The following is a 25,385-nucleotide window of genomic DNA, read 5'->3' as shown; positions in this document are numbered from 1 at the left end:
CTCCTCCTATTTTCCTCAAGATCTTGTGAGATGGGTTGAGTTGAGAGTGACTGGTCTGGTTTTCATGCCTACGCGGGACTAGAACTTTCAGTCTCCTGGTTTCTGTTGCCTTAAATACTAGACCAAACCAGCTGCTCTTTAAGAGAATGTGAGGATGCAGCTATTAAAGCAGATTTCTAGTGAGTATGAAATGGCAGAACATAATGGTAACCTCCGACACGTAAAAAACAGGGCCCTCCACATTATACTGTACATAACAATAAAAGATACAGAGACAGCTTGGCTAATAAGGGCTACTATGTAAGCCACTTTTCCTTGTGGAGATGCAGGATATGAATCTTGAAAAATGAATGGAGGGGCAAAGGAAATGCAAAAAGAAAGTTGCTTCACTATGCCCCTGAATGGTCATTCCATACAAGCCAAACAGGGCTCTAATATAATACGATTCTGCAATCTTTACAATGTACAATTCTGAAAATTGCAGGCATGTAAGACTTCTCTTAATTTTATGTAGACTACTTCTCAGACTTGGGTGGATGGGTACATTAATACAATACTATCTTTTGAAACATCTACGTTGGCTCCTGCAATTCGGTCCTAAGGGCTTCAAACAGTTGTTAAAAGACCTCATAACACAAAAGCAACACGGTTCCTTTGAAACATCAATGTTTAATCATTGTTGTCATCCGAGCAGATCCAGCAGAAGCACAGAGCCCTCTGCCTGGAAAGCTCGGGTTCGTAGGCAGGGGAGGAAGGCAAAGGCACACCTTTCTGCAGTTCTTGGGCCCCCGTTACCCATGCTAGTCCCCTAGCTTTTGCCTCTCCCACAAGACCTCACTACTGTTTCCTGATTCAGCATTGTGCTTAATGGCTGGAGCATCTCCCAGCCCCCTAATATGGATGAATCAGGTGCACGGCTCTCGGCTCACCATAGTATCCAGATTACTCCCATCCCTGTGAGATTAGGATCTGCAGATAGATGAAGGAAAGGGGATAGCACAACCAGAGTTGAACAGAGAGTCTTATCTATATCAGTTAGAAGTACAGTGGTTCTTTCTAGCTTTCACCTTCAGCCTCCCACAACCTGGCACCCACAAGATACATTGACGCTATAACTCCAGATTTCTCAAACTCTTCTCCCTTTCAAAGTCCAAGTGCCAAAGTATGTCCGGTACAGTAGTCCTGGATTACTTTTACAGACATGGGAGGTCAAATACAAAATGGATTTGTATTTACTGGGACTTGTCAGAAATCTTTTTATGCTTAGCTTCCATAGCCGTTTCCAAGATTTCGGTTGATTATTTCCTTATCTTTTATCTAAGCATATCAACTACCCAATTTTCTTGGTGGAAGTCCAGCACTTCTGTCCTATTAAACAGCCTATGTTAAATGTGGAACGTGTGGCAGACTAGAGCAGTTTCCAGCACATAGCAGGAACCCACAAAAGTGTGGAGGAGCTTCTTTGCCCAGGCACCAAACCAGCCCCCCTCCTATGTCAAACAGATGGGATATTTCAACCCTGCCTGTTCTCGGGCCAATGCTTTGCTTGATCATCCAGATGTGTGGGGCAGCAACTGCTTTCACTGGTGGCATTTTTCTTTGAATAAAGAAAAAGAGAATGCATTTCTTTAAAAATAGTAATCCCCATGGTTTGCCACCCATCCCACCCATTCTTGACTCCCAAACCCCCTGCCCAAGGAAAGGAGGTGTACTGAAAGAGGAGGGGCTCTGCATATGGAGGGAAACTGCTCCCATGCCTCTTCCTCCTTCAGACTTGAAGCAGCTTTGTCCATGCACAATGGGGAAATGGCCCTTGTCTATACAGGAAGAGGGGGCTGGGCCTGCCCCTACTCTAGATAGATATCCTCTGTGGGGCACGTATATTCCACACATTCCTTGTAGAACTGATGGAAAGCCTTCCTGCAAAAGAACGAGAGACAAAAAGGTGTGTTGAAGAGAAACTAGATGTGTGTCATAGAGTACAGACACAGCATGATTCAAGAACCATTGTGCTTCACACACCCATTCTTTTTAAAGTTTTTCATTATTTAGTCCTGTATTTTCAAGCACTTTAGGAAAAGGAATCAGATTTCCCTAAAATAATCTTTTGTAACCGGGTAAAGAATGATAAAAATACAGCACATCCCAGAATTGTAAAGATTTGGCAGAATAACCTGCTTACTGCACATATTAAGTGCCAACTATACAGGAAAGGACAATAAGTTATGCAAGAACTTGTGCCAAATAACTGGGAACCAAGTACCATAAATCTGTAGTAACTCTTGTTTTTTTTAACAAACAGCATTTCAGAAATGGAATTTTCACAAATCTAATAGCGCTGACCTCATGCACATATATTAACGTTCATGCAAATAGAACATTTAGGCACAGATATGTACAAATTGGCCTCAGAAAAATGCATCAGCCTTAATGAATTCTTCTCTCTCCACATTGCGGAGGGCCTGATCATCCGTTAGAAAATGCTGCATATTGAAAAACAGGAGTAGCTCCATGAGCCATTTAAACATCTTAATGATGAAGAATTCAAGCACTAGATTGCTTTTTTAAGAACATCTTGACTCAATACTCTAAGATTTTCCAGGAAACAGAGTACATTTCTGCAAACTCACTAACTTCAATGAAGATAGTTTCCAGTCAAACCTTGCATCTCCCTGAAACAAGTCTTCATGCCATACTTATGGGATTCTAAGCAAACTGAAGACAGAGTTAGAATTCTCAGTAAACTGTGTTTACCCTTTCCTGGACACTGAAAAATCCCTGACCCTAGTAAGTATGCTGTGATTACTACTGCAACCAGAGCTGCATAAAGCTAAAGGTTCCCCTCGCACATAGGTGCTAGTTGTGACTTTAGGGGGCAGTGCTCATCTCCGTTTCAAAGCCGAAGAGCCAGTGTCCAAAGACGTCTCTGTGGTCATGTGGCCGGCATGAGTAAATGATGAAGGTGCACGGAACGCTGTTATCTTCCCACCAAAGTTGGTTCCTATTTTTTCTACTTGCATTTTTACATTCTTTCGAACTGCTAGGTTGGCAGAAACTGGAACAAGTAACAGGAGCTCACTCCATTACATGGCACTAGGGATTCGAACCGCCGGACTACCAACGTTTCTGATCGACAAACTCAGTGTCTTATCCACTGAGCCACCACATCCCTCTCAAAGGTGCCTACTACATCCATTATCTGTGGCTAGTGCCCCTTTCCCTTAGATCAAATAAAATCCCTAGAAAAATGAGAATCCAGGACATAGCAGCCACAACTCACCCTACAGACTCTGCAAGTGGCTTGGTGGATTCCTCTGAGACAAAGACATGGCACGCAAATCTGTGGTCAGCTGGGTGCTTGGTAATGAACCCAAAATATCTGATGGAGAAAATAAAATTTGTTAGCTGCCCTGAGAGCAACATTTGTTGAAAAAACAAGATATAGGTTACAGTAATGAGATAGATGGATGGATGGATGGATGGATGGATGGATGGATGGATGGATGGATGGATGGATGCATGCATGGGATGGGATGGGATGGGATGGGATGGGATGGGATGGGATGGGATGGGATGGGATGGGATGGGATGGGATGAGATGAGATGAGATGAGATGAGATGAGATGAGATGAGATGAGATGAAGATGGAGCCAGTAATAAATACATAGATAAACCCATAACCAATACCTCAATTGTTTGGAATGTTTTATATATATATATTTCTTAATTCAGTTTGTATTTAGAAAATGAGACATGTACTATATACCTATAAAGCACTAGGTTGGGCACAATTTAGATCCACTTACCAAAGTAGGGCTTGAAACAGTTAACATTTTAACAAATAAAAACAATTAAAATCCAGCCTAGGGCAGCAAAGAAAGTAGCAAGATTTCTTGAAATAATAAAATAAAGCTAAACTGCTTTTAAATTGTAGAGGTTCCATAAAGGATGAAACCGCAACAACTTCTAGAGAGGAAAAAGTGCCACAATAAAGAATAAAAAAGGATCTTGGACCTCACAGAGAAATCAATATGAAAAGATGGAAAATATTTTTACCGGTATCTCTTCTGAAGCCTACGAGGTTTGGTGGGCCAAATATCACAACAAATATATTTAGGACTGCAGCCTACAGCTTGATTTAGTGTTCCCCACAACTGCACGTAATCACTGTGGTATACCTATGCGGCAGAAGGGTTGAGGGTAGGTAAGTGTAGGTTGAAGAAGGCTGCAGACAGGGCCGACACATACACCTCTCAAATCCCAACTGCGCCGTGCTTCAAGTTAGTAGCTCTGACTTTCTGTTCTTTGAGCACTCCCTAGTCAGAATGTTAACATTCACAGGTGTATAAATGCAAGACCTGTGCAACTGCCTCTGAATGACAGGGGCGTACATTCATTGATGTGCAATGACGGCTTTATTCATGATTCAATAATTCTCACTCTTTTTCCTCCCTAACCAATCTAAATTCTTATTTATCCATTAGTTTAGTTTATGTTTATTCTCTTGCTTAGGAACCTTTAAGGCTGAGATCTTCTCAAAGTTATTTATAATATGAAACTAACATGTATTATCAATTTATCAATAGTTTTAAAATGAGATAGTTAAAATATATTTTAATCATTTAACAGGAGCAAATAATATGAAAGCTTTTCATTTAAAAGCCATAGAGAACAAATGTTTTGAAAATCTTTCTGCATATTGTAAAATTCCAATTAAGAATTTTAAATAATATTTCAAACCGCAGAGATAAATATAGGCAATTCTCATTATCCGTGGTAGTTAGGTTTTGCAAAATTGCTGTGAATTCTAAAATATCAATTGCTGAAACCTTAATTAAGAATGTAGGCGTCAAGCAGTTCAAATGTTTTGCCACTCTGCATGTCCATGAATAAATATGAAAATGGCAACAATATTAATTTTTCAGTTCCAAATACATTTTTGCGAATAAGTGAATTCACATATACCGAGTTCGCAAAAAATGAGAATTGCCTATAGATCCAGCTAAATTTTCTCCTGGACATGAATTATTTATATTAGGAGCTGTCATCTCCAAAGCTTGTTAACCTGACCTACCTTAAAGCCAGGTGAGAAATTCCAACTATTATCTTTCAACATGAGCAAGTTCTTCCAAATACTCTGTATTATCACCATTTGTTACTTGAAGTAAATACTAGGGGTTGAAGCAACAATACCAGCAACCGATTTAGCTAGTATAAAAATGGTGTACTGTGATATGCTTATATTTAAACAGCACGGGACACTGGGGACAGCGTGGTCAGAAGCAGTCTAACTCTATAGGGATGGGTGTGGAGCACCTCTGCATTTTTGTCAGTCGGGCCACTTGAAATGTGATTATTGTATTATCCAACAGTAGACAAGCCTCAGCGGGAGGGGAAACAAAGTCTCTGTAATCTACCAATTGCTTTCTTAATTCATCCAAAATTCAAAATGTAAGAATACCACCACTTGACTACTTTTTACTACTGGTTCTGTGGGCATGGCTTGGTGGGGGTGGCAGGGGAAGGATATTGCAAAATCTCCATTCTCACCCCAGTCTGGGTTCAGCCAGAGGTAGTATTTTCCGGTTCTCCAAATTACTCAAAATTTCTGCTACCGGTTCTCCAGAACCTGTCAGAACCTGCTGAATTTCAGCCCTGCTTGATAGCCTCATTTCTGAGACAGAATTAGGCTCGTGCTTTGGGACAGCACAACATATGCTAGCAAACATTTCTCCTAATTCAACGATGAGAGCAGCATGTCAACACAACCATGTGGGGGAGTCCTAGATCTGCTTTTCCAAGACAAATGAATAATCAACCAAAATTGGCAGAACACCTCTAATTCCATAATCGTCAACAAATCCAAACTTCCATCTCCTCTGGATTATGCCTCAGGTTTTTTTGGTTTCATCCCAGTCTGCCCATTAACAATTGAAGATTCTCTGGGACTAGCAGATGAAAAAATCACCAGAGCACCATGCTCTTTGCAGGGACCCTGCAATTGAAATGTCTTCTTCCAGCAGTGTCTTACTGATGTTAAATTTGATTAAGGAGCTGATTCCTTTTGGAAACACACAGGCTGAAGTGTGGGACACAAACCCTCAAGTTCAACTTTCTAAAATAAGCAAAATCGAAATCACTCTAATATTTTGGATTCTAAATACAGTTCAGTCGTTTAGAAAAATGCAATGATCAAATATCTTGAAATTTTAATCATCTAGGTAGAAAAAAATCTACTCAATAGCATATGTTGAGTGGGAAGTATCAAAATCTTCAGTATAAGCGCTATAAAATGATTGTGTGGGATTGCAATCCAAACCCTGTCCCTTTTGTGTGTCGATAGGACATGCATATGCAAAAAGGTAGGGTTTCTAGTAGGACACAACTCCCAACATCTTGTCTATTTTGGCATGTGCATGCGCGCGGGCACACACATACACACACACACAAACATCATTCCTACAGATGACTATGTATTCATTGCATGTAGATCATCCATCTACTGTATGCCTTCAAGGTTGTTTCTATCAAACATGAAACCACATTGAAATGGATTTAAATTAAAAAACATACAACCAAAATCCATACGGTATATCCTTGTATTTTGAAGGCCTCAAACAGGTAACTCTTCCTACAGTTAGTGGGATAGAATGAGATTGAAGCCAGGCAAGATGGTATGCTGATGTTGGGAGAACAACGTCTATAGCAACGTGACATTCTTTGTGATTATTTAGGAGGTGTCTTTGTGCTGCTTTTAATGTTTTGTAAGTCATCCTGAGTTTTGGTTACAATATGAGCAGCTAATGGGTCTTTTAAAAGAACAAGCAAACAAAAAGTACCTGAATTTAAGAAATTGCATTCTGTTTTGAATTTTACTCATAATAGATGAGACATATTTAACATAGACTAGAGTTTTGGCATTCCTTTCCCATGAATAGTCTAATCACTGCCTGATTATAGGTAACAGGCACCATGCCTTCCTTCAAAAAAGTATAAACTAATGGTAAACAAATATTTCTTGTAAGAAAAGCTGTTGACCCATGCAAAGGTTCAGTTGGAGTCCAGATTTGATTGTGAAAGAAACCAGAGCTAACCAGAGAGATGGCATTACAGAACTACACAGCAATTTCTCCATGATCACTCCACTGGTTTTCTATACTGTATGCGCACATATTTACCTATTCACTAAAGGAAGCTATTATCAATAAACAATTCAGAGAACAAGACTGGATAATGAACACCACAGAACAAGCATACTGTAGGTAACTTGTTCAGAATAAGGAGGATCAGTAATTTTTAGTGTGTGGAACACAATATCTATTCCACAGTATCTCAAATTAGATTTCACATAGTTTAAGTTGATTACTGGGTAGAATTACGTATGCAACCAATTAACAATTCAGAAAAGCCTCAAACCTCTTAAGATTATCTCAAATTTGGAGCTGTGGGTACATAAATAATAAGTGGAATTTCTAAAGCAAAAATCAGTAGAATCCTTAACTCTAATACCAAGCATGTGAAGGAAGCTAAACTACATTTTGGGACGGACTTACTTGTTGTTCTTTGGGTGGTATCCACAAAATGAAATATTCTTCAACTGGAAAAAGTGGCTACATTTATTCCCCTGCAGAAAGTAAAAAAAATATCCAAGTTATCAAATATGTGATAGCCATTTATTTCTTAAACAAAAGAACAAGTTAAATGCTAAGTTAAAAATTAAGGATGTTAGAAAAAATGGTCGCTGTATAACTATTTGCAATTGTTTGCTCTGCACAAAAGCTTACTAACCATGAAAGAGAAAATTGCATCCCAAACTTTCCTACTCTCACCAAAAGCTTCTATATGACATGGGAATTTGAAAAGGAAATTTGAGGCTTAGGTGGCAGCAATAGTAACAGAATAATGGGATAATTCCAGGTACCGTTTATATAGGAGCCTAGCTCTGCATTCTATGGTAATTCATCCAGAAGAGTTTGTAGGCCATTAATGTGAGCAAGTTTATCTCTAAAGCTAGACCAGAAATCAAGTGACTGTGATTTCTAGTCCTCCCTAGGCAGGGAAGTCGGTACTTCACATGATAATTGCCATAAGAAAAATAGCAGTAGGGAACAATATGTGGCACTAATAAATGAGAATATTTGTAGCTCAGAGTTGATATGAGGGTCCTTGGTGCTCTCGGAGCTTGCTTGTTTTCTTGCAGACATTTCATTACCCAAATTAGGTAACATCAGTGTTGGAACTGTCCTGAGTTGTACAAAACAAATGGTGGGATATTAATCTAGCTAACTAACCTTCAACCATCCTTCATGGATTCTCACTGCAAGCATAACTTGGAAAAAAAATCTGTGTTATCTGCAGTCAATAGCATCAGTTTGCTTTCTGGATAAATGAAGGGGTACATTTTTCCTTCTGATAATAAAGACACTGGCTTATTTACCCCAGTGGATACAGTTATACCTTATGAAAATTGATAAAGTAGGCAGCATACAAGTCAATTTACCTAATGATTGAATGAATGAATGAATGAATAAATAAATAAATAAATAAATAAATATGGTTTTTTCCCCACAGTTTTAAACACATCTAATTTGTATAATGATCAAAATGATACCTGTCTGCATAATATTAAACTGAACTACATTTAGTATACTTGTGTGCAAAACAATGTAAAATAACTGGGAATTAATATATGGGTTTATAAGGAAAAAAATACATTTAAACGTTGGGCAAAACTTTGAGAACAGATTTATCTCCTTCCTTCCTTTCTTCCTCCCACCCTGCCTCCCGGTTCCATTGACCATGAATGGTCTTGGCAAGCCGTTCTGTTTCAGCATGGCCTTATTTCTTCCTGAAAACTCCTTGTAAATTACTTATGCAGAAAAGCTACTCAAAAGAGCCTTACTATATAGATCTTCAGAAGCCTGCTTAAAATAGTAGCAGAAAGATTTAGCAAAGCTGCAAAGATGATTGGAGCTTAGCAAGCAAGCCTTCGGTTCCATTGTCGTATCTACAAGCAGGGAGCATACCATCCATCTATGCACTCAGGGTCAGAAACACTGTTCCCACCTCACTACACTAGCCAGTTAACTCCTGCAGGAAATGAGATAATGAGGCCCTGAAGAATGGAACCTCCAGGGATGTGTGGACAGTGCAGGAAGCAGAGCTTCATATGCAGTCAAACTCACTTTGCTGGGATCCTTGGTGTCATCATTCTTCACAGCAATCTTAACTCCTCTCATGTTGATCTCCAGGACACAGCTGGAGGGTGGGTTAAAGTGCACAGTGAGGCGACGTGTAGTGGCAATCTGTACCAACAAAAAAAAAATCAACTGCCACAAACCATTAATGTTTCTTAAAGTTCCTGCTCTCCTTTAGACAGCAATTTGTCTCCAGTGTAGACAAGAGTTGATTCTCCCCACATCTGCCCTGGCCTTCTCTTGGTTTGGACTAAGCACACACTGAAAGAACAGGGCACAATCCAATATTTCTGGAGTTCAGGTCGTACAGTCTTGGCCCATCTTCTGCATCAACATCTGGCAATAGAGACTTTTCCCTTACCACCCCACCTTCAGATCACACAGGAACATGTCCATAATTTATAAATATTATCAGGTGTCCTATTTTACATCTGGTCTTTGATATTAGGGGAGGGGGGTGCGCCCTGTGTATTTTGCTTTTAAAATATTTTACCTCTCATTGTCACATTAAGTATAAAAATGCAAACTTAAATTCACAAAATACCATTGCTTATCATGGGCAGTTTTTCTATTTGTAGAGTAGAAAAACATCCAATTTAAAGGAGGGTGTTTTACCTTAAAAATTAATCCAGGCCATTTCTTCACATCTTTTGCCAAGCTGCAGTTGAACTTAGAGCTAGATTGTTTTCTTGTAATAATCATGGTTATTATGTAATACTAACCCTTCATGAGTTTCATTCCTTGCCAGTTTGGTTCTAGACCATATTCAAGATGGCCTTGCTTGTTTTTAAAACTCTTAACAGTCTAAATCTGGAAATTAATGGGAAAATCTGTTACTATAAGCACCTTCCTTTTATCTTCTGGTACTATGATTGCGTATTAAATCCTGCCAAAGGATTTTCTTGGTGGAGAAACCAAAGTAGAACTAATTATCTGAATACATATGTTCTGCTCAGAACTTTGCCCATTTTAAATGGAATTTGAAATCTCTGTTTAGATAAAGTATGTAGGATTAACAAATCCACTTGGTATCACTGGTTGTTATATCCTCTTCTTCCTGCCACTTCTTTTAATTATATTTTGGAGTGGAGGGCGCTCTTCATTGTTCCTATATTGTTGTATTCAGGGGTGGGTTCCAGTAGCCACTACTGCCGGTTTGCTCATGGGCGCGCAGAGTGCACGCACACGGTACAATAAAAATTGTTTTGTGCATGCGCAGAAGCCAAAAACAAGATGGCGCCACAATAGGCGCTGCCAGGAGAACTGGTTCAGGGGCATGGCAGGCCTCAGTCACTGCCGGTTCCAGTGACTCAGGCCGCCAAACCACTACCAGTTTGGCTGAACTGGACCGAACCGGTAGGAACCCACCACTGGTTGTATTGAAGAGCATTTTTTTTTCTAAATAAAAATGTATTTGTCTTTACCCAAATAAAGGATCAGGAGGTTGAGGGAGAAAGGGAGAGTTGAGAGAATGTACCTTCTGCATAGCTGCACACAATACATCGTTGCCTTTGTGATAAGGAACTTGGACTGAGCCGAGGAATTTCACTCGGAATTGATCCACCCAATCACTGGTTTTGCATGAATCTGAAAAATAAAGACAGTAACAAGAATCATACTGAAATAAGATACAATCTCACCTGTTGAGGTCATCACAGTTCCAGATACAATCTATCTGGTCTGTACTGTAAACACAGAAAAACTTTATTTTTATCACTGGAAACAACATGGTTGCTTCCTCTACGCTTCAGTCCTGAATGGAACTCAGACTGAAAGCTATCCTGGTGAGAAAGCATTTAAAAGAACATATGGGAAAGGAATGTTTTTCTGTCCATGGTCATTAAAAAGATTTGATATGATTCTGTGATGGTCAGGGCTACTTCATAAAGCTAGAAGCAGCTATAATCAGAGTGACTGGCAACAAATTTGGATCAGACAAATTAGGTTCAAAAGAAAGTAACATTAAGGCATGATTTACAGCAGGGGTATTCAACCTTTTTATACCTACTGCCCACTTTTGTATCTCTGTTAGTAGTAAAATTTTCTAACCGCCCACCAGTTCCACAGTAATAGTGATTTATAAAGTACGGAAGTAACTTTACTTTATAAAATTTATAAAGCAGAGTTACAGTAAACTCCTACCGCCCACCATGAAAGCTGGAATGCCGACTAGTGGGCGGTAGGGACCAGGTTGACTACCACTGATTTACAGAGAAAAGTCAAGTATCTTCAGTATAGTTAGTGGCGAATTAAGGCTCACTGGTGCCCTAAGCACTGACAAATCTTGGTGTCCCCCCCCCCTCCTTTGTACAAATCTTCATTGGCTTTTCTTTTCTTTCTCAACTTTGTGGTGCCCTCTTGGGCCTGGTGTCCTAAGCACATGCTTTGTCTGTTTAATGGTTAATACAGCACTGAGTACAGTAAATTATTAAAATTAAATTAAAAGCATCCCTTACTCCAGTCCATTGCAGTGGGATTGGGACCCAGTTTGTGTATATTTGAATGCCTTTGTATAACTGGAAATTAAAACCATGCCTTTTTTCTTCCATTCTAATTCTGAATATTAGTTTGATTAACATTTTCTTCTGGAAACATCTTGTACAGGGCATTGCTATTATTATCCAAAGGGAATAGGTTGCATGAACAGCCTTCAAATCAAAGAATGTTAATGGGTAGACTGCTCCAGGCAGAAGCAGAGTAGCAATCCTAAACAGAATCAATACCTGTCATATGATCTGGCTCCTTGGTGACCTCAATAGCATAGTAAGCAGGGAAGATCCCCCGATCACCAGTCCTCATGTTATAAGCTTCATACCAATAATCTTCTGCCTGAACTTCTACCAATAAAGGGTCATCCACTTCCAGCTCCAATTCATCTTCATGACGAGGCACAAACCTAAGGGGAAAACCATTGATATTTTGTGAGCAAAGCTCTAAAAATAAAAGATTAGCCTTATATTTAACAGGGTCTTGGGAATCCAATATACGCCACAAAAATCTGTCTGAGCTTTTATTCTATAGCAAAGGGCTCATAAATAGTAGAGTGTAAATTTTCAGACCTTGATTTCACAAGCCCTTGCTCACATGAGAAGTACATCGCAATAAGAATTCTGCATTGAGGGTTTCAAGGAGATTTCCATGAGCAGAATGCTTAGCAATTGGATTTTCTCTCTCTCTCTTTTTTTAGAACGGCTGCTTATCTGCATAAATTATTTTTATGATGTCATATTGTTACTAGCATAACTTGCACATGTGGCATTATCTCTTAGATTGGCCTCCAAGACTTAGATTATATGACTTCACTTTGTTTTTATGCAGTACAATAAGTTATCATAAAGCAGTTTGGTGTAGTGCTTAAGATATCAGGCTAGTATGCAGGACAGCATGAGTTCAAATCCTGATTTAAGCTATGAAAGCCAGCTGGGCAACTTTGGGCCAGTGACACTCTCTCACCCCAACTGACCTCCCAGGGTTGTTGTAAGGAAAACAGAAGAGAAAGGCATGCTGGATATGTTGGCCACCTAGAGTTATTTGTAAAAATAATAAAGAGAGAGAAAGAAAGAAAGAAAGAAAGATAGATAGATAGATAGATAGATAGATAGATAGATAGATAGATAGATAGATAGATAGATAGATAGATAGATAGATAGATGATAGACAGACAGACAGACATGGATGGATGGATGGATGGATGGATGGATGGATGGATGGATGGATGGATGGATGGATGGATGGAAAGATAGTAAAGCAAAACAGGAAATGCAAGCTGCATAGAACAAAGAATGAATTTCCATCCTACATTAGTGGTGTCAAATAAGGAATCTTACATGTACTAATAACCAAAACACAGTAAGAAACAGATTGAACAATTTTTTTGTTTGTTTGTTTATACCTACTTAGAACTACTGCTGGGGTGGTTTGTAACTACATATAATTAAAGATAATCAGCCAGCAAGGAATATATATAAACAAAACTTCCTCCTCCTATTTTCTCCACAATAACAACCCTCTGACGTGGGTTGGCCTGAGATTCATGATGTCCCGCTTTCTACTCTGGTGCTTTAACCAACAGATCAAATTGTTAGTATTAATAGTTACATTTTATTACTAATCTATCCTCATCTCAACATTGTATGGTGCTTAAATTGAATGAAGTTTAAAATGTTCAAGATTTTTAATTAAGGATCAAGACCCAAAATTGATTGTGTTTTACAAGGTAACCCAATGTAAGTTTTAAGGATTCCATTCCAGATCAGAGAGGACTTTTTACCGATTTACTGTTATTGACGATGGATCATGTTGAGTGCATATCATGGGAACTGAAGTTCAACATGATTATAGTGATCAGAATGGATCTGCTGTAGCAAATTCTTATAGCAACATGAAACTGAATTTTTTGGCAACACCACATGCATGATAAATCCACAGTTTTGGTATATTTCAGTATCCCAGTGATGTTTTGAAAACTTACTTCTCTTTTCAGCACCACATTTATTAAATTACTATTACTGAATCAAAATAGAAAAATGTAAAACAGCCTCACATTCACTAACACATTACATTTCCATCATAGCAAAGTTGACAGCTAAACCTTGCTAAACATCCTCCTGGATGTCCAAGAAACAGACACATAAAGTAATATTTTGTTCATTAATCCCATCCTCAGATTATAAAATTCATACTTAACATTCTTTAAAACTTTAACATATTGATTTATTCCAACTCATTACTCCAAATTGCTTGCAGATTACCAACAACTATCTTACAGTTCAATTATTTATAAAATTATAGATTTAGAATTAACCAAAGCTTTATCCAATTATGACAATGATTTGTGGCATTTGGACGCTGCTAAAGCATCCAGTAAAAACTGTCTATTCAAAATATGCTTTCATTAACAAATTAATTAATTATTTTAGACAATTCAGGCTTTTCTTGCAACAAAGTACTGTAATTATTTTGAAGGATTGATTTACTATAAGCTGATTTAAAATTTTAATGCCATTTTTTGCCCATGAAATAAACAAAAATTATCTGCAATTTCCATGCTAGGATTATCCACTTCCAGTTTCTCAGGGAAACAAGGATCAAATTTAAGCTTCCTTCTGAATATTATCATCCAAATATGTCTTAAAGCCTTTAGTGATGGGAAAAACAAATGACTTTGAGGGGTCATTGGTGCTCTCTGAGCTTGGTTGTTTTCTTGACAATGTTTCACTACCCAAACTAGGTAACATCATTAGTGCTAATAAGGAGCGGTGTTTGATCTCAGTTTATATTCTAGTGGCTTTCCCTGTCAGCGTTGGTGGGAGTGATCTTAGAGGTTCTTTGATTGGGCTGTTTACTATTAGCTTGTTTGGCAGCTCCTTGATTGGGGTATTGTTTACTTCTTAGTTGGTCTGATGTTAATCTTGGAGCCATCATTTATGCAGTAGTGCTTTATTAATGTATGGGAAAGTTCAACCAACGTTATTTTGTGGGCTCCATGTTTAATCTGCTGTTCAAAAACTGAAATATTTTCAATGCATCTATTATATGTGCACTTCTTTTGGTCATTTGTCACTGTGTATTTTTACATTTCTTTTTAAAGCAACTGGTGTGTGTGTGTATGTGTTAAGGATAGGAAAAAAAAAAACGCCTACCATCCAGAGGTGGGTTGCTCCCGGTTTTACTACCAGTTTGGTTCGCACACATTTTGCGCATGCGCATGCACAGTTCAATGTAAATTATTCTTCGTGCATGTGCAGAACAATTTACAGTGAACTGCACACACACACATGCACTACTAAAAAACATGCTGGCAATGGCAGCAACGGCTGGGGAACTGGTTTGGAGGCATGGCCAGCCTGGGTTGCTGCCGGTTCTGCGACCCAGGCCAAAATACCACTACCGCTTCGGTAGAAATGGGCCAAACCGGGAGCAACCCACCTCTGCTACTGTCTCATTCAGTTTGTGAGTAAAATACCTGCGGATCACTTGATAGGAAAGGCATCACTGGTTAAATGCGCAGGGGGAGTCTATCATCTGCCCCAAACTTACCTGAAAACAGCTCGGTGAGTCTGCTCCTGTTCTTCCCCATTGATCATGCAAGAGAAAAGTCCAAAGGACTCGGCACCTGAAAAGAGGGAAAATGCTACAGCCACCTAATCATTCTCCTCCTCAAACCATAATGTTAACTATTATTCAGAAACCATCTTGCTAATCAGAAATCCCCTCTTATTATTTTAAATGCACAAAATATTAAAAGTGGACAAAACCAACTTCCAATGGGAATCCAATAGAGAAAGCAAAAAAACAGACTAAAATGCCTTCATATATATTTTGATCCCTTGAGAACATCTACATGAAGAGAATAAATTAACTGAACAGATAGCTTCTAATGAAAAGAGATCACACGTCATTTTTTTTAAAAAATGCTGATGTGTTTGGAATAGGAGTACTTTTCTTTCTCTGAAATTCAAGAGGATGTGTGGATGTGTCTAAAAATGGCAGTCATGAGTTTGTGATTGCTCTGTACTTGTGTGTGATGTCTATACATATATAAAAAGGACAGGGCTTTGATCATAGGATTGTGTGACCAATATCTTGACTTTTCTTATCCCCACAGATAACCTACTGCATTTGATTTGTAATATTTCAAATTTCTGTAAACCTGTTTGGTCAGAAGTGGGCACACCTAAAAAAATAGTATATATATGCAATAGTCATCATCAATTCTTCTTTCCTTTCTAATCTGTTATCAGATTTATTCATTCTTTGGATATTGAAGACTTAGAAAAACTATCATTATAGAAAAGGAATAGAATTCTTGTAAGCCCTCATCACAAGATCAGTGCTTAAACCTCAACCTATCCACTTCATTCTATCTGTGGCTTTTTCAGCAACAAAACTCAAATTGTTGAGAACAACCATTTTAAATTGTACAAAGTTGTCCAGACAACTTTCAAGGGCATTGTAATGCAAGAAAGAAATTTCCAGCAAAAATTAAAATCCAGAAGAACGGTTAGCATACTATTCTGCACCGGGCAACCAATACTTGAAGGTCAAAGAATTTGAAACACCCTTGCTATTTTCTTGCACTCTACACTAAAATTGCCATTTGATTTTGTGAAACCAGATTAGAAGTTAAGGATGCTGGTTCTTGCAGAATTTTCTTTTGTACACCTAGCAACCTTGTCATAACTCTCGTTATAACAGGATTCAAACCCTTGGCAAGTGAAAGATTCCTCTGTCTCACCTCTTAGGCTCTCAATCCCTCCTACCCTCTCCCTTCTTTCTAGGGCCTGCGGGAAATGACTTTTGCCCAGCACTCACTGGAGGAACGTGACCGTCCACTCATGAAGACATTGAGGAACTTCTTGGAGAAGTGGATGTCTGCCTCAGGGGTGGAGTCCTCAGAGAGACAAACAGAATCACGTTTCAGGGCATCTTCTTCATACTCCTCCCCAATGGCTGATTCATATGGTGAGGAGACACAGTTGTCATAGACGGTGGCTGAATCACTCTCGTCACTGTAACCTGAGTAACACTGTTTCAGACTAACAAGTTCGAGCTGCACATCCTCATCCACCACAAGTGTGTATTTGACTGAGTCGTAGGAGAGGGCGCTGGTATCAGAGCTCACAGAGGCCCTCTGGAAACTATGGCGAGGCCGATAGCCACCGTTACTGCTGCTGTACAGAGTCCGTGGTGTGTTCATTTTGTCAGGGGAAGATAAGTAATCCAGCACCTCATCCTCCTCACTGATTGAGGAATTGGGCTTTCCTGTCATTTGTGGGTAGCCAGAAGTGTCTATGTCAGAGCTAATGGACATCCGGTTGTCACTGGACTGTGACATGAATGGCTTCTCAGACTCCAGAGGGTCCAAATTCTTTTGTACTGGTGTTAGGTAAATCTCCTCAGTAGCTTCCAATCTCACATCAGTCTGGTAACGAATACGATCTCGATAAGCTTCAGGTCCTCTTGTTACTACTACCACAGTTGGGTTCTGGGATGGGAGGCGGTTGACAGCCTGTTGCTTGTCAGGAGCTCGAGAGGAAGCCATGCAGGCTGATGCAATCTGCGTTGAAGCTGTACGCCGGCATGGGCTCTCTGTGGATGTACCCCGATCTTTGGTGGAGGCTGTGCTATTTTGGTGAGTGACCTCATCGCTCAGGCAAATATGGTCATGGGGCGGTGTCTGCTCACCTGTAGGCAGGTTAAAAAGCAAGGAGAAGGAAGGAACACATAAAATAACCAATGAGATACAGATAACAATGTTTTGATACACTTCTCATAGTTCACTCAAAGCACTGGAGCTTTTTCTACATATTTTTCTCAGAAGATGACATCCATGGAGTTTCTACCATTTTTATCCTTCCACTTAAAAGGATATGACTTATAATTTCCCCTTCCAGCAAAACCCCATGAAATACCTTAGATCAAGAGACTGATGTGCTTAATGACAACTGCAAGTTTGACAAGGCATCTGAATCTAAATCCAGTACATGTTACAGTCATTCCAACACATCACATCCCCCAGTGCTGTTCTGTGCATTTGACTCATGTTAAAAAAAAGGGAAAAAGAAAAATGCTGGCCTAAAGGAACCGAGGCACAAAAAGCCAGCTCTCAAATGGCTTGAGTCCAAGTAGTCAATTAATAAAACTACAGCATTCCTTGCAAGATGGCAGCCGAAATGAAAAGACATTAGAAGATTATAAGGAGGAGGAGGTCCAAGCACTGGGGACTGTTCCAGCAGGCAGAAGGGGGGGGGGAAAGCAAATCTGCCTGTGCTGAGATGAACTCACCCGTTTTCAGGGGGGATGATGACCGAGACACTCGTTCCTGCCAACTGTGCTTTTTCCCCAGAGAGTTGTTATTCAGAGTGTCCTGAAGAAAAGAACAAAGAGGGCTTGTATCTGCAAGGGAAAGTGGCTCATGGCACAAAGAGGCCCATCCTTCTCCTCCTACATTGGCCTCACTCTCTCTCTCTTTCTCTCTCTCTCTCTCTCACACACACACACACGGCAAGCTATTGTCAGTGTGCATGTGGGAAAGAGGGCTATTCAGAGGGATCCCACTACTCCCTCCATCTGTTGCTCTGCATCTGCAGCCTCCTTGTAGCAGGCATAGAAACAGGAGAAGGGAAAAGCCAAGGTGGTGATGCAGCAGGCTACAAGAAATAGACGAAACTTAAGCCTTCTCTTTCTGGGGCCTCTTCAGTTAGTTGGCTCCTATGAAGGGGAACTGAATTACACAGATGTTTAACTCCTACCCTGTTGTCTCTCATTTAATTCAGACTGCGGCCAGATGGAGGACTCTAAATGTAGCTAGCATTTTGTAGGGCTTTTTAAAAAAAGGAAGAAAAGAACTGGGAAAACACCAGACTGTCCCAATTGAGCATCACTCTCACCCTCACATCACTCCAACGAGGTACTACTTAGTTTTCATATTTCCTCACTGAATCAACTGTAGAGCTGGAAGGACCACAAGGAGTTTAGTCTAATCTGTAGTCCAACTCTGTAATGCTCAAGCAGGCCAATTAAACCATCCCTGAGAAATTTCCAGAGATGGAGAATCCTCAACCTCCACTGTTGCACAGATTTTTATCATCAGATCAAAAGGCCTTCATTCAGCATTCTGGCATCCCATAATATCCCACCCAATACTTTGCTACAAAGAGTGGGAAGTGCACAGATACCTTCTTATGAGAGTGAAGAATCATGTGAACTGGATTAACAATCAGCAAATGTGCATAGAGTTGTGAAATATGTATGCCTTTTAAATATAAATGGCATTTGCATTCTAGAATAAATATTTAGTTCTACTTTCACACTTTGGTGCATAGCTGCCCAGTGTCAGCTTGTAGGGGAGACTGTTGGCATAATATGTAAAATGAATGAATGGATGAATGAATGAATGAATGAATGAAATAAAGATACTGAAGCTCATTGTACTCTTCCCTTCAATCTCATCCACTTTTGATGCACTTCATTTTTCTAACTGTCTTGTATTATGCATATAGCAATAACACTTAGACTTATACAGCACTTCATAGTGCTTTTACAGCAGTTTACAGAGTCAGCATATTGCCCCCAATGATCTGGGACCTCATTTTACACACCTTGAAGGATGGAAGGCTGAGTCAACCTTGGGCCAGTGAGAATCAAACTGCATATCTCAGTGAATTACTTATACTGTTTTATTCTGTCCCTTCCTGCCTCAATCGTGGTAGTACAAAACTCTCTATCTCTATCACTGAGAAATTGTTCCATCACCAGTCCACACCTTTATCATTTCAGGTGCTTTCCTTCAAAAATCGAATGGGCAAAAACTGTGTGGGAAAGATTGTACACTGCCCAGAGTCACAATATAAGTGAAATGGGTGGTCTCTAAATTTGATGTATAAATAAATATATTTTGTATGTACCCGGGAGCCAAGCTATACAAATAGAATTCATAACCAGCACTTTGAATTGGTCTCAGAAGCAAACTTTAATCAATGCATTCAGTAATACTGCTGACTTTGCTACACTTTGACTTTGCTAACATGGTTTCCCCTTCTCTTTTCTCCTTCTCCCACACAATTATTTTTCCCTACAGCCAGGTCAAGTGTAAATTGAAGAAATATAAATGCATCAGAAGATTCAAGCATGGCACTCACTTTCCTGTCCTATATTTTTATGACGTTGGGATGCAGTAGTTATTTTATAAATATATCTATAAGTTGGTTATCTCATTTGATGCAATTCAGTCCTACTTCATTGCAATTAAGTGATATAGAGTATCAAAAGACCCCTCTTGCACTGAAAGCGTTTGAGACAATGCAGACTCAACATAATTCCAGAAGCTCATTGAAGGGCATATCTGCTTTTGGAATTTAAGCTGCTCCTGTCCACTCTCATGCCATCTTGACTCTAAGCCGGTTTAAGAAAATCCTGTCCAGATGGAGTCACTACTGCAACAGCTTGCAAGGTATTCAGTCTGAATGTTGGACATCTGTGCCTCTCACCTTTCTTTTCCAGGAAAGTAAATGACCACTCACTTTTCTTCCTGTAGGCAGGTCTTCCTCTCTCCCTCCCTCCCTCTCTCTCTCTCTCTCTCTCCCTCTCCCTCTCTCTCTCTGTGTGTAAGTGTGTGTGTATACACAAATATTAAACTGAATTTGTTTATATACAAGGTTAAAACACTGAAAAACAAATATATACAGACATACTGAGCAAATATAAGAACATTAAAAGTAAATATCCTTTTCGTATTGCCTTATTTTTTAATGTTTTTTTAGAGTATCTTTATCATGAGTGCTGAAGTAGTACCACAGGTATAATAACTCTTGCCTTGGTAAGAGAAGGCTGTTGGTTTGAAACTCGGCAATTTTTAAATCGTTCCCCCCCCCCTTCCCTCTGCTTTTTGACAAGCACAGCAGTGCACCTTTTTACTATTATTCCAATCACCTCAGGGAAAGAAAAATTCCAGATTCCCAGATCCCCAGCAACTCTTATGTTTCTTCCTTGGTATGATTACGTTCCTCCTTCAAAACCTGTAAAAGTACACTTTTTTTTTTTTTAGCTAAATTCAGTTTCAAAGTATTTGGCTCAAACAGTTATATTCCTCAGAATGCCAGAATTGGCTTCAAAACCCTGTTGTCTCAAAATATTTTAAGAGTTGAGATTCTGAAAATAATTCAACAGATGCCTAATTACTATTGATAGTAGTATTAATTATAGCAGAAGGTGCATTAACAGATATTTTCTATCAATGGGCAAAAGGTAGCAACTATATTACTCTGATTTTGGTAGGTGGCCTAAAACAGTGTGAAAAGCTGGTCTAAGTCACTGAGTGAGCTTTGTGATAAGTGAAAATTTGAAAACAAATCTCCTCCAAGCATAACTTAGGATAGAGAAAAATAATATGAGGAAAAAAGATTAACTTTCCCACCCTACAGTATGTTTGTGACTTTCCTCAATAATTGTGGTAGTTCCCCCCCCCTTTTTTAAAAAAACTAAAAACTCCAACCATGGACAATAGGAAGTTTTACTGACGTGTTGGCATTAAAGCTTATTCTGAACAGAACAAAGTTTGGCCTCTTTAGTAAAATTTGCAAGGATCACATGGGCTCTCTATACTAGTGAAACAATTTTCAGGTTGCAATAATCTAGAGTTAAGTTCCCAACGCTGGTTGCTTTTTTAAAAAAAATGTACCGTATTTTTGGTGTATAAGACGCCCCGGAGTATAAGACTCACCAAGGTTTTGAAGAGGCACATATAAAAAAAAGTCAGCAAACCTCCCCAAAATGGCCCATTTTTTGTGAAAACGGGCCTGTTTCCCTCCCCCCAAAAAGGGATGAATAGCCTTTAGGGGGCTTGCAGAGTGCTTCTGGGAGAGGTGCCCTCCCAAAACAAGGAAAAATGGCCCATTTTTTGCAAAAATGGGCCCGGTTTTTGTAAAAAAAAAAAAAAAGAGGGCATGTATACCCATTAGGAAGCTTATAGAATGCTCCTGGGGGATGGGTGAGGTTAAAATTGAGAAACAATGGGCTGTTTTTTACTCATTTCTGCCCTCCCCAGCCCCCAGGAGCTCTCTAAAAGCTTCCTACAAGCTATGCACGGCCATTTTGGTGAAGGGGTGGAGTTTTGGGAGGAAAAAATGCTATATTCAGTGTATAAGATGCACCCAGTTTTTCAGCCTTTTTTTGAGGGGAAAAGGTGCGTCTTATACTCCAAAAATACGGTAATTGAAAACAATAATGTCTATGGAGATTCTCAGTCATCCAGGTCACAGTTGTCCCAAAGATGCTTTTTCAAGAGACAACTGGACTTTCCAGTTCTGGCAACTGGATCAGAAAGTTCAGTTGAAAAGGCACCTTTAAGATAAAAACAATAATAATGACATTATGTTTCTGGTCCAACTGATTAAAATAAACTCTTGGTTTGTTTTAGAAACAACCCAGTCCCTTCAGTTAGGATCCGGATCTTTGTTGCCCATTACATCTTCATTTCCACTTCCCAATATTATTTCCAAAAATGCTTTGGGCCTCCTATAAAGGTCAACAACACTCCTAACCAATAGAAATGGTGCCTAATGCTCTATTTGGAAAATGTGTCTTAACTAGCCCAAAGAAAAGTTGGTGAGCTGCAGGAAGTAGCAGGTCCACTGGTGAGATAGAGCTGAGAGCATGTTCACTATCTTGCCTTCTGAGAAATAGATGGGGGGGGGGTTGTGTTTGGTTACAATCCACAGCCTTCTCTTTGATGCCATATTTCAAAGTCCCCATAACATCCTCTCCAAAGTCCAATTGTATCCTGTAGCTGAAAAAGTCGTCATAACTTAACTTCACTCTTTTCTAGAACTAATAGCACCTGAGCTATTTCAGATATTGATGTGCAATATTTTTGCTTTCTATATGACTACACTTTTCTGCCTACACTTTAAAACCCTCCATTGTCAACTGCATACTGAACACCAGTTCCCAGTGCCACCCACCCACCCACCCACCCCAGTCTTCACCATCTGCTTCACAGAGTGGCACCTGCTTTCCTTTGCATTTTCCATTTTCCAATTGTCACAGGGAAAATCTTATTTAGCAAATGAAGGTGTATCCCAGAACAGCATATAATTAAAAATAGTCCAGGGTGGAACCTTCCTCACTGCTGTATAGATGAGAGAGAAGGATATAAAAAATGGGCAGATTGTGAATAATTAAAGCATGAGGCCCTCACAGCTCCAGATGAAGGGGGAATATAACAGTACAGAAGGGAAAGCATTCTCTGATACCACACAGTTTAGCAAAAAAACACATCAACCCACCATTCATACATTTTGTATCACTTTGAAGAGCATCCCCAGTTCCTTTAAAGAAGTCTCCTGGGAAGCAGTACTTTTAATACTTTCAACTAGTTCACCGCCTCCACTTTCCCATCTACAACTAATACAACTGCCTTGAGTCTTTTGATGTAGGCTCTACTAAATGGAAGCTATTGATATCTATTATTATTTTAAGGCAGACTTCTCAACCTAGTGACCTCTAGAAGTTTTGGCTAACAGCTCCAGTTTTGGCTTCTAGCCCATGCTGGCTATTGATGATAAGAGTTCTGTCTTACCTGGAAGCCATTAGGTTGTAGAAAACCTAACTTAAGTTGCCATAGGGTCCTTTTTATTATATCATCTTATAGATGTCTGTCTGTAATGTTTTTTTCTCTCCATACATCCATCATTTTGTTTTGAACCTCACTGAAGCTTCAAAAATCCTTGTGACCTCTACAAGGCAGCAAAGATTTACAGTTTCCTCTATCTCCTTTGAGGATTAAGCATCTAAGATCATTTTGAGTTTTGTGGCCAAGCTCGGGTCACCTAGGATTTGAACAAATCCCATTTATTCACACTTTCTTTCCTCCCAGAAGCACACTCTCTTAGGCTTTTAGCACAATTCAGAAGATACAATAGATCTACCTTCCATGATAAATTATCCCTTTGGCCCTAGTGGTTTTGTTTATAACTCTGATATGTCAAGGATTCTGCACAATCCCTTAGGTCAGACCTCCAGGATATCTACACTAGCCTTTATAACCTCTGCAAAAAAATAAACTGTCACATTTTATGTCCATCCCTTAGGAAAGAAAGATAACCATGAAACAAATCCACAAGGTAGACAATATATAATGTTACTAACCCCATAAGGTGACTTTCTGGATGGTGAAACAGTTTTGTCTTATTTCTATGACTTGAAAAAGGCCAATAAGATATGTTAAACAATCCTGGAATATTTTATAGTCTAAAGCCCAGAGAAATGAGATCCTCTCATAGACTGCAATACTTTATATAAGAAACTAATTCTAATTGAAGTCAGGGGAATAGTAAATTTTACTAAACATGCCTAAACTTGTGCTAATTTCTCTCCAGCTCACACTGTGTTGTACATACACTCTGAATAGATCCTCAGTTCATTAGCTGAGCTGCTCTCATCTCAAACAAGCATATTCTATAAAAAGGAATTAATTGTACCTTGCATTATTTTACATTTTGCCACAGGTAAAAAAGCAATCCATTGCAACCCTAGATAGGGAATTCGTAGCATTGCTCAATCTATGTATGCTTTTATTTCTCTCCCTACCCAATGCAAGGTCTCTGTCTCCTTTGATCACTAAGAATTGATCCACATCCAGAGCTTGCCAATTTTCAGCTGTAGAACACATTTTGAATCAAAGGCATACTGTGAATGGCAGAGAACACAAGGAGGCAGGTGACCTTCACGCATAATCAGAATACATTGTTATGGCCACTAACAATCCTACCCTCCCTCTCTCCCATCGAGAACTGCGCAACACCCTTTTTCGTAAAAGCGATTACTTCTTCAGAGGCTTCACTTCTTTCACTCTAAACTCTCCTACTGCTTAATTCTTCATTGTGACGGGAAGGGAAGGAAAATGAGGCATCCTTCAGCCCAGAATGTCTCCCCTCCTTCTTCAAAAACGCAACCCGGCCGGAGGACCCGCTGCCCCTCAAATTAGGCAACAAGTAGGAAGCTGAAACAGCCTTGTATATTCGGAGGGAGAGGGAATCCAACTTCCTCGAAGCGGGGGGGGGGGGAGGTCTAAAAATCGCCTTTTCTTAGTAAACGGGAAGAGACAAGGCGGCGGGAAGGGGGTGTGTCAAGGGACGTTGGGTGGGAGGCCGAGGAACTCACCTGCGTCCGAGGCACCTGCGGGAAGAGATTGAGCGTGGTGGGCCGTTTCGGTCTGTAGGTATCCATGGTTACTGGCTGGGGCTCCTTGATAGGATCGGGCGCCGTCCCTTCTTCGGCGGGGGTCTCCCCAGTGGCATCAATCAGGTCCAGCTGAAGCATCTCTGCCTGGAGCCGACTCGCCTCCCCTCCGCCCACTCCCAGAACGCTAGTGGCCTGCAGATTCAAATGGCTCTGCCAAGATACAAGAGAGGGAGGGAGAAAGAGTGAATCATGAGACTGAGTCGTGCAAGGAGGCAGAGAGAGGGGGGGGGGAGAGAGAGAGAGGTCAGCGACTAACGCGGTGTTTTAGCAGCCGCAGCCACAGACTGTACTCAGGGAGAGCCGCTGAAAAGCAAAGGCAGCAGCCAGCAAGGAGGGGGGGAGCGGGGGAGTCCACAGCGTCGCTCCGGCTCCGCGTACAACGAAGAGGCGAAGCTGCCGTCCCCCACCATGTCCAATCTTCTTCTGGGAAGGCTACTTGGCATC

The 25,385-nt window shown here is 40.0% G+C and overlaps 1 protein-coding gene across 3 annotated transcripts in view; it reads right to left on the bottom strand.

The window, feature by feature from the left end:
* Nucleotides 1–649: 649 nt before the first annotated feature.
* The window catches only part of MAPK8IP1 (mitogen-activated protein kinase 8 interacting protein 1), a 60,327-nt gene continuing 35,591 nt past the window's right edge, over nucleotides 650–25,385 (bottom strand). For 2 of the 3 annotated variants that reach the window (XM_014060319.2, XM_014060325.2), the window contains exons 3-12: nucleotides 24,861–25,091; nucleotides 17,985–18,066; nucleotides 16,512–17,384; nucleotides 15,237–15,312; nucleotides 11,921–12,093; nucleotides 10,675–10,784; nucleotides 9,186–9,305; nucleotides 7,554–7,624; nucleotides 3,281–3,379; nucleotides 650–1,920 (exon numbers count right to left, since the gene is read on the bottom strand). In XM_014060319.2, coding sequence (XP_013915794.2) covers nucleotides 1,848–1,920; nucleotides 3,281–3,379; nucleotides 7,554–7,624; nucleotides 9,186–9,305; nucleotides 10,675–10,784; nucleotides 11,921–12,093; nucleotides 15,237–15,312; nucleotides 16,512–17,384; nucleotides 17,985–18,066; nucleotides 24,861–25,091 — 1,908 coding nt within the window. In that variant the 3' untranslated portion in view covers nucleotides 650–1,847. Of the gene's footprint in view, nucleotides 1,921–3,280; nucleotides 3,380–7,553; nucleotides 7,625–9,185; nucleotides 9,306–9,919; nucleotides 10,008–10,674; nucleotides 10,785–11,920; nucleotides 12,094–15,236; nucleotides 15,313–16,511; nucleotides 17,385–17,984; nucleotides 18,067–24,860; nucleotides 25,092–25,385 lie in introns of those variants that run through there. The other variant, XR_015697325.1, reaches the window with a different exon arrangement.

Source organism: Thamnophis sirtalis, unplaced genomic scaffold, assembly GCF_051295495.1.
Source record: "Thamnophis sirtalis isolate CommonGarterSnake01/CBP01778 unplaced genomic scaffold, rThaSir2_p1.2 scaffold_1, whole genome shotgun sequence".
Taxonomy (NCBI): domain Eukaryota; kingdom Metazoa; phylum Chordata; class Lepidosauria; order Squamata; family Natricidae; genus Thamnophis; species Thamnophis sirtalis.
The sequence above is the reverse complement of the archived record's forward strand: the minus strand, read 5'-3'. Positions and strand labels throughout refer to the sequence as shown.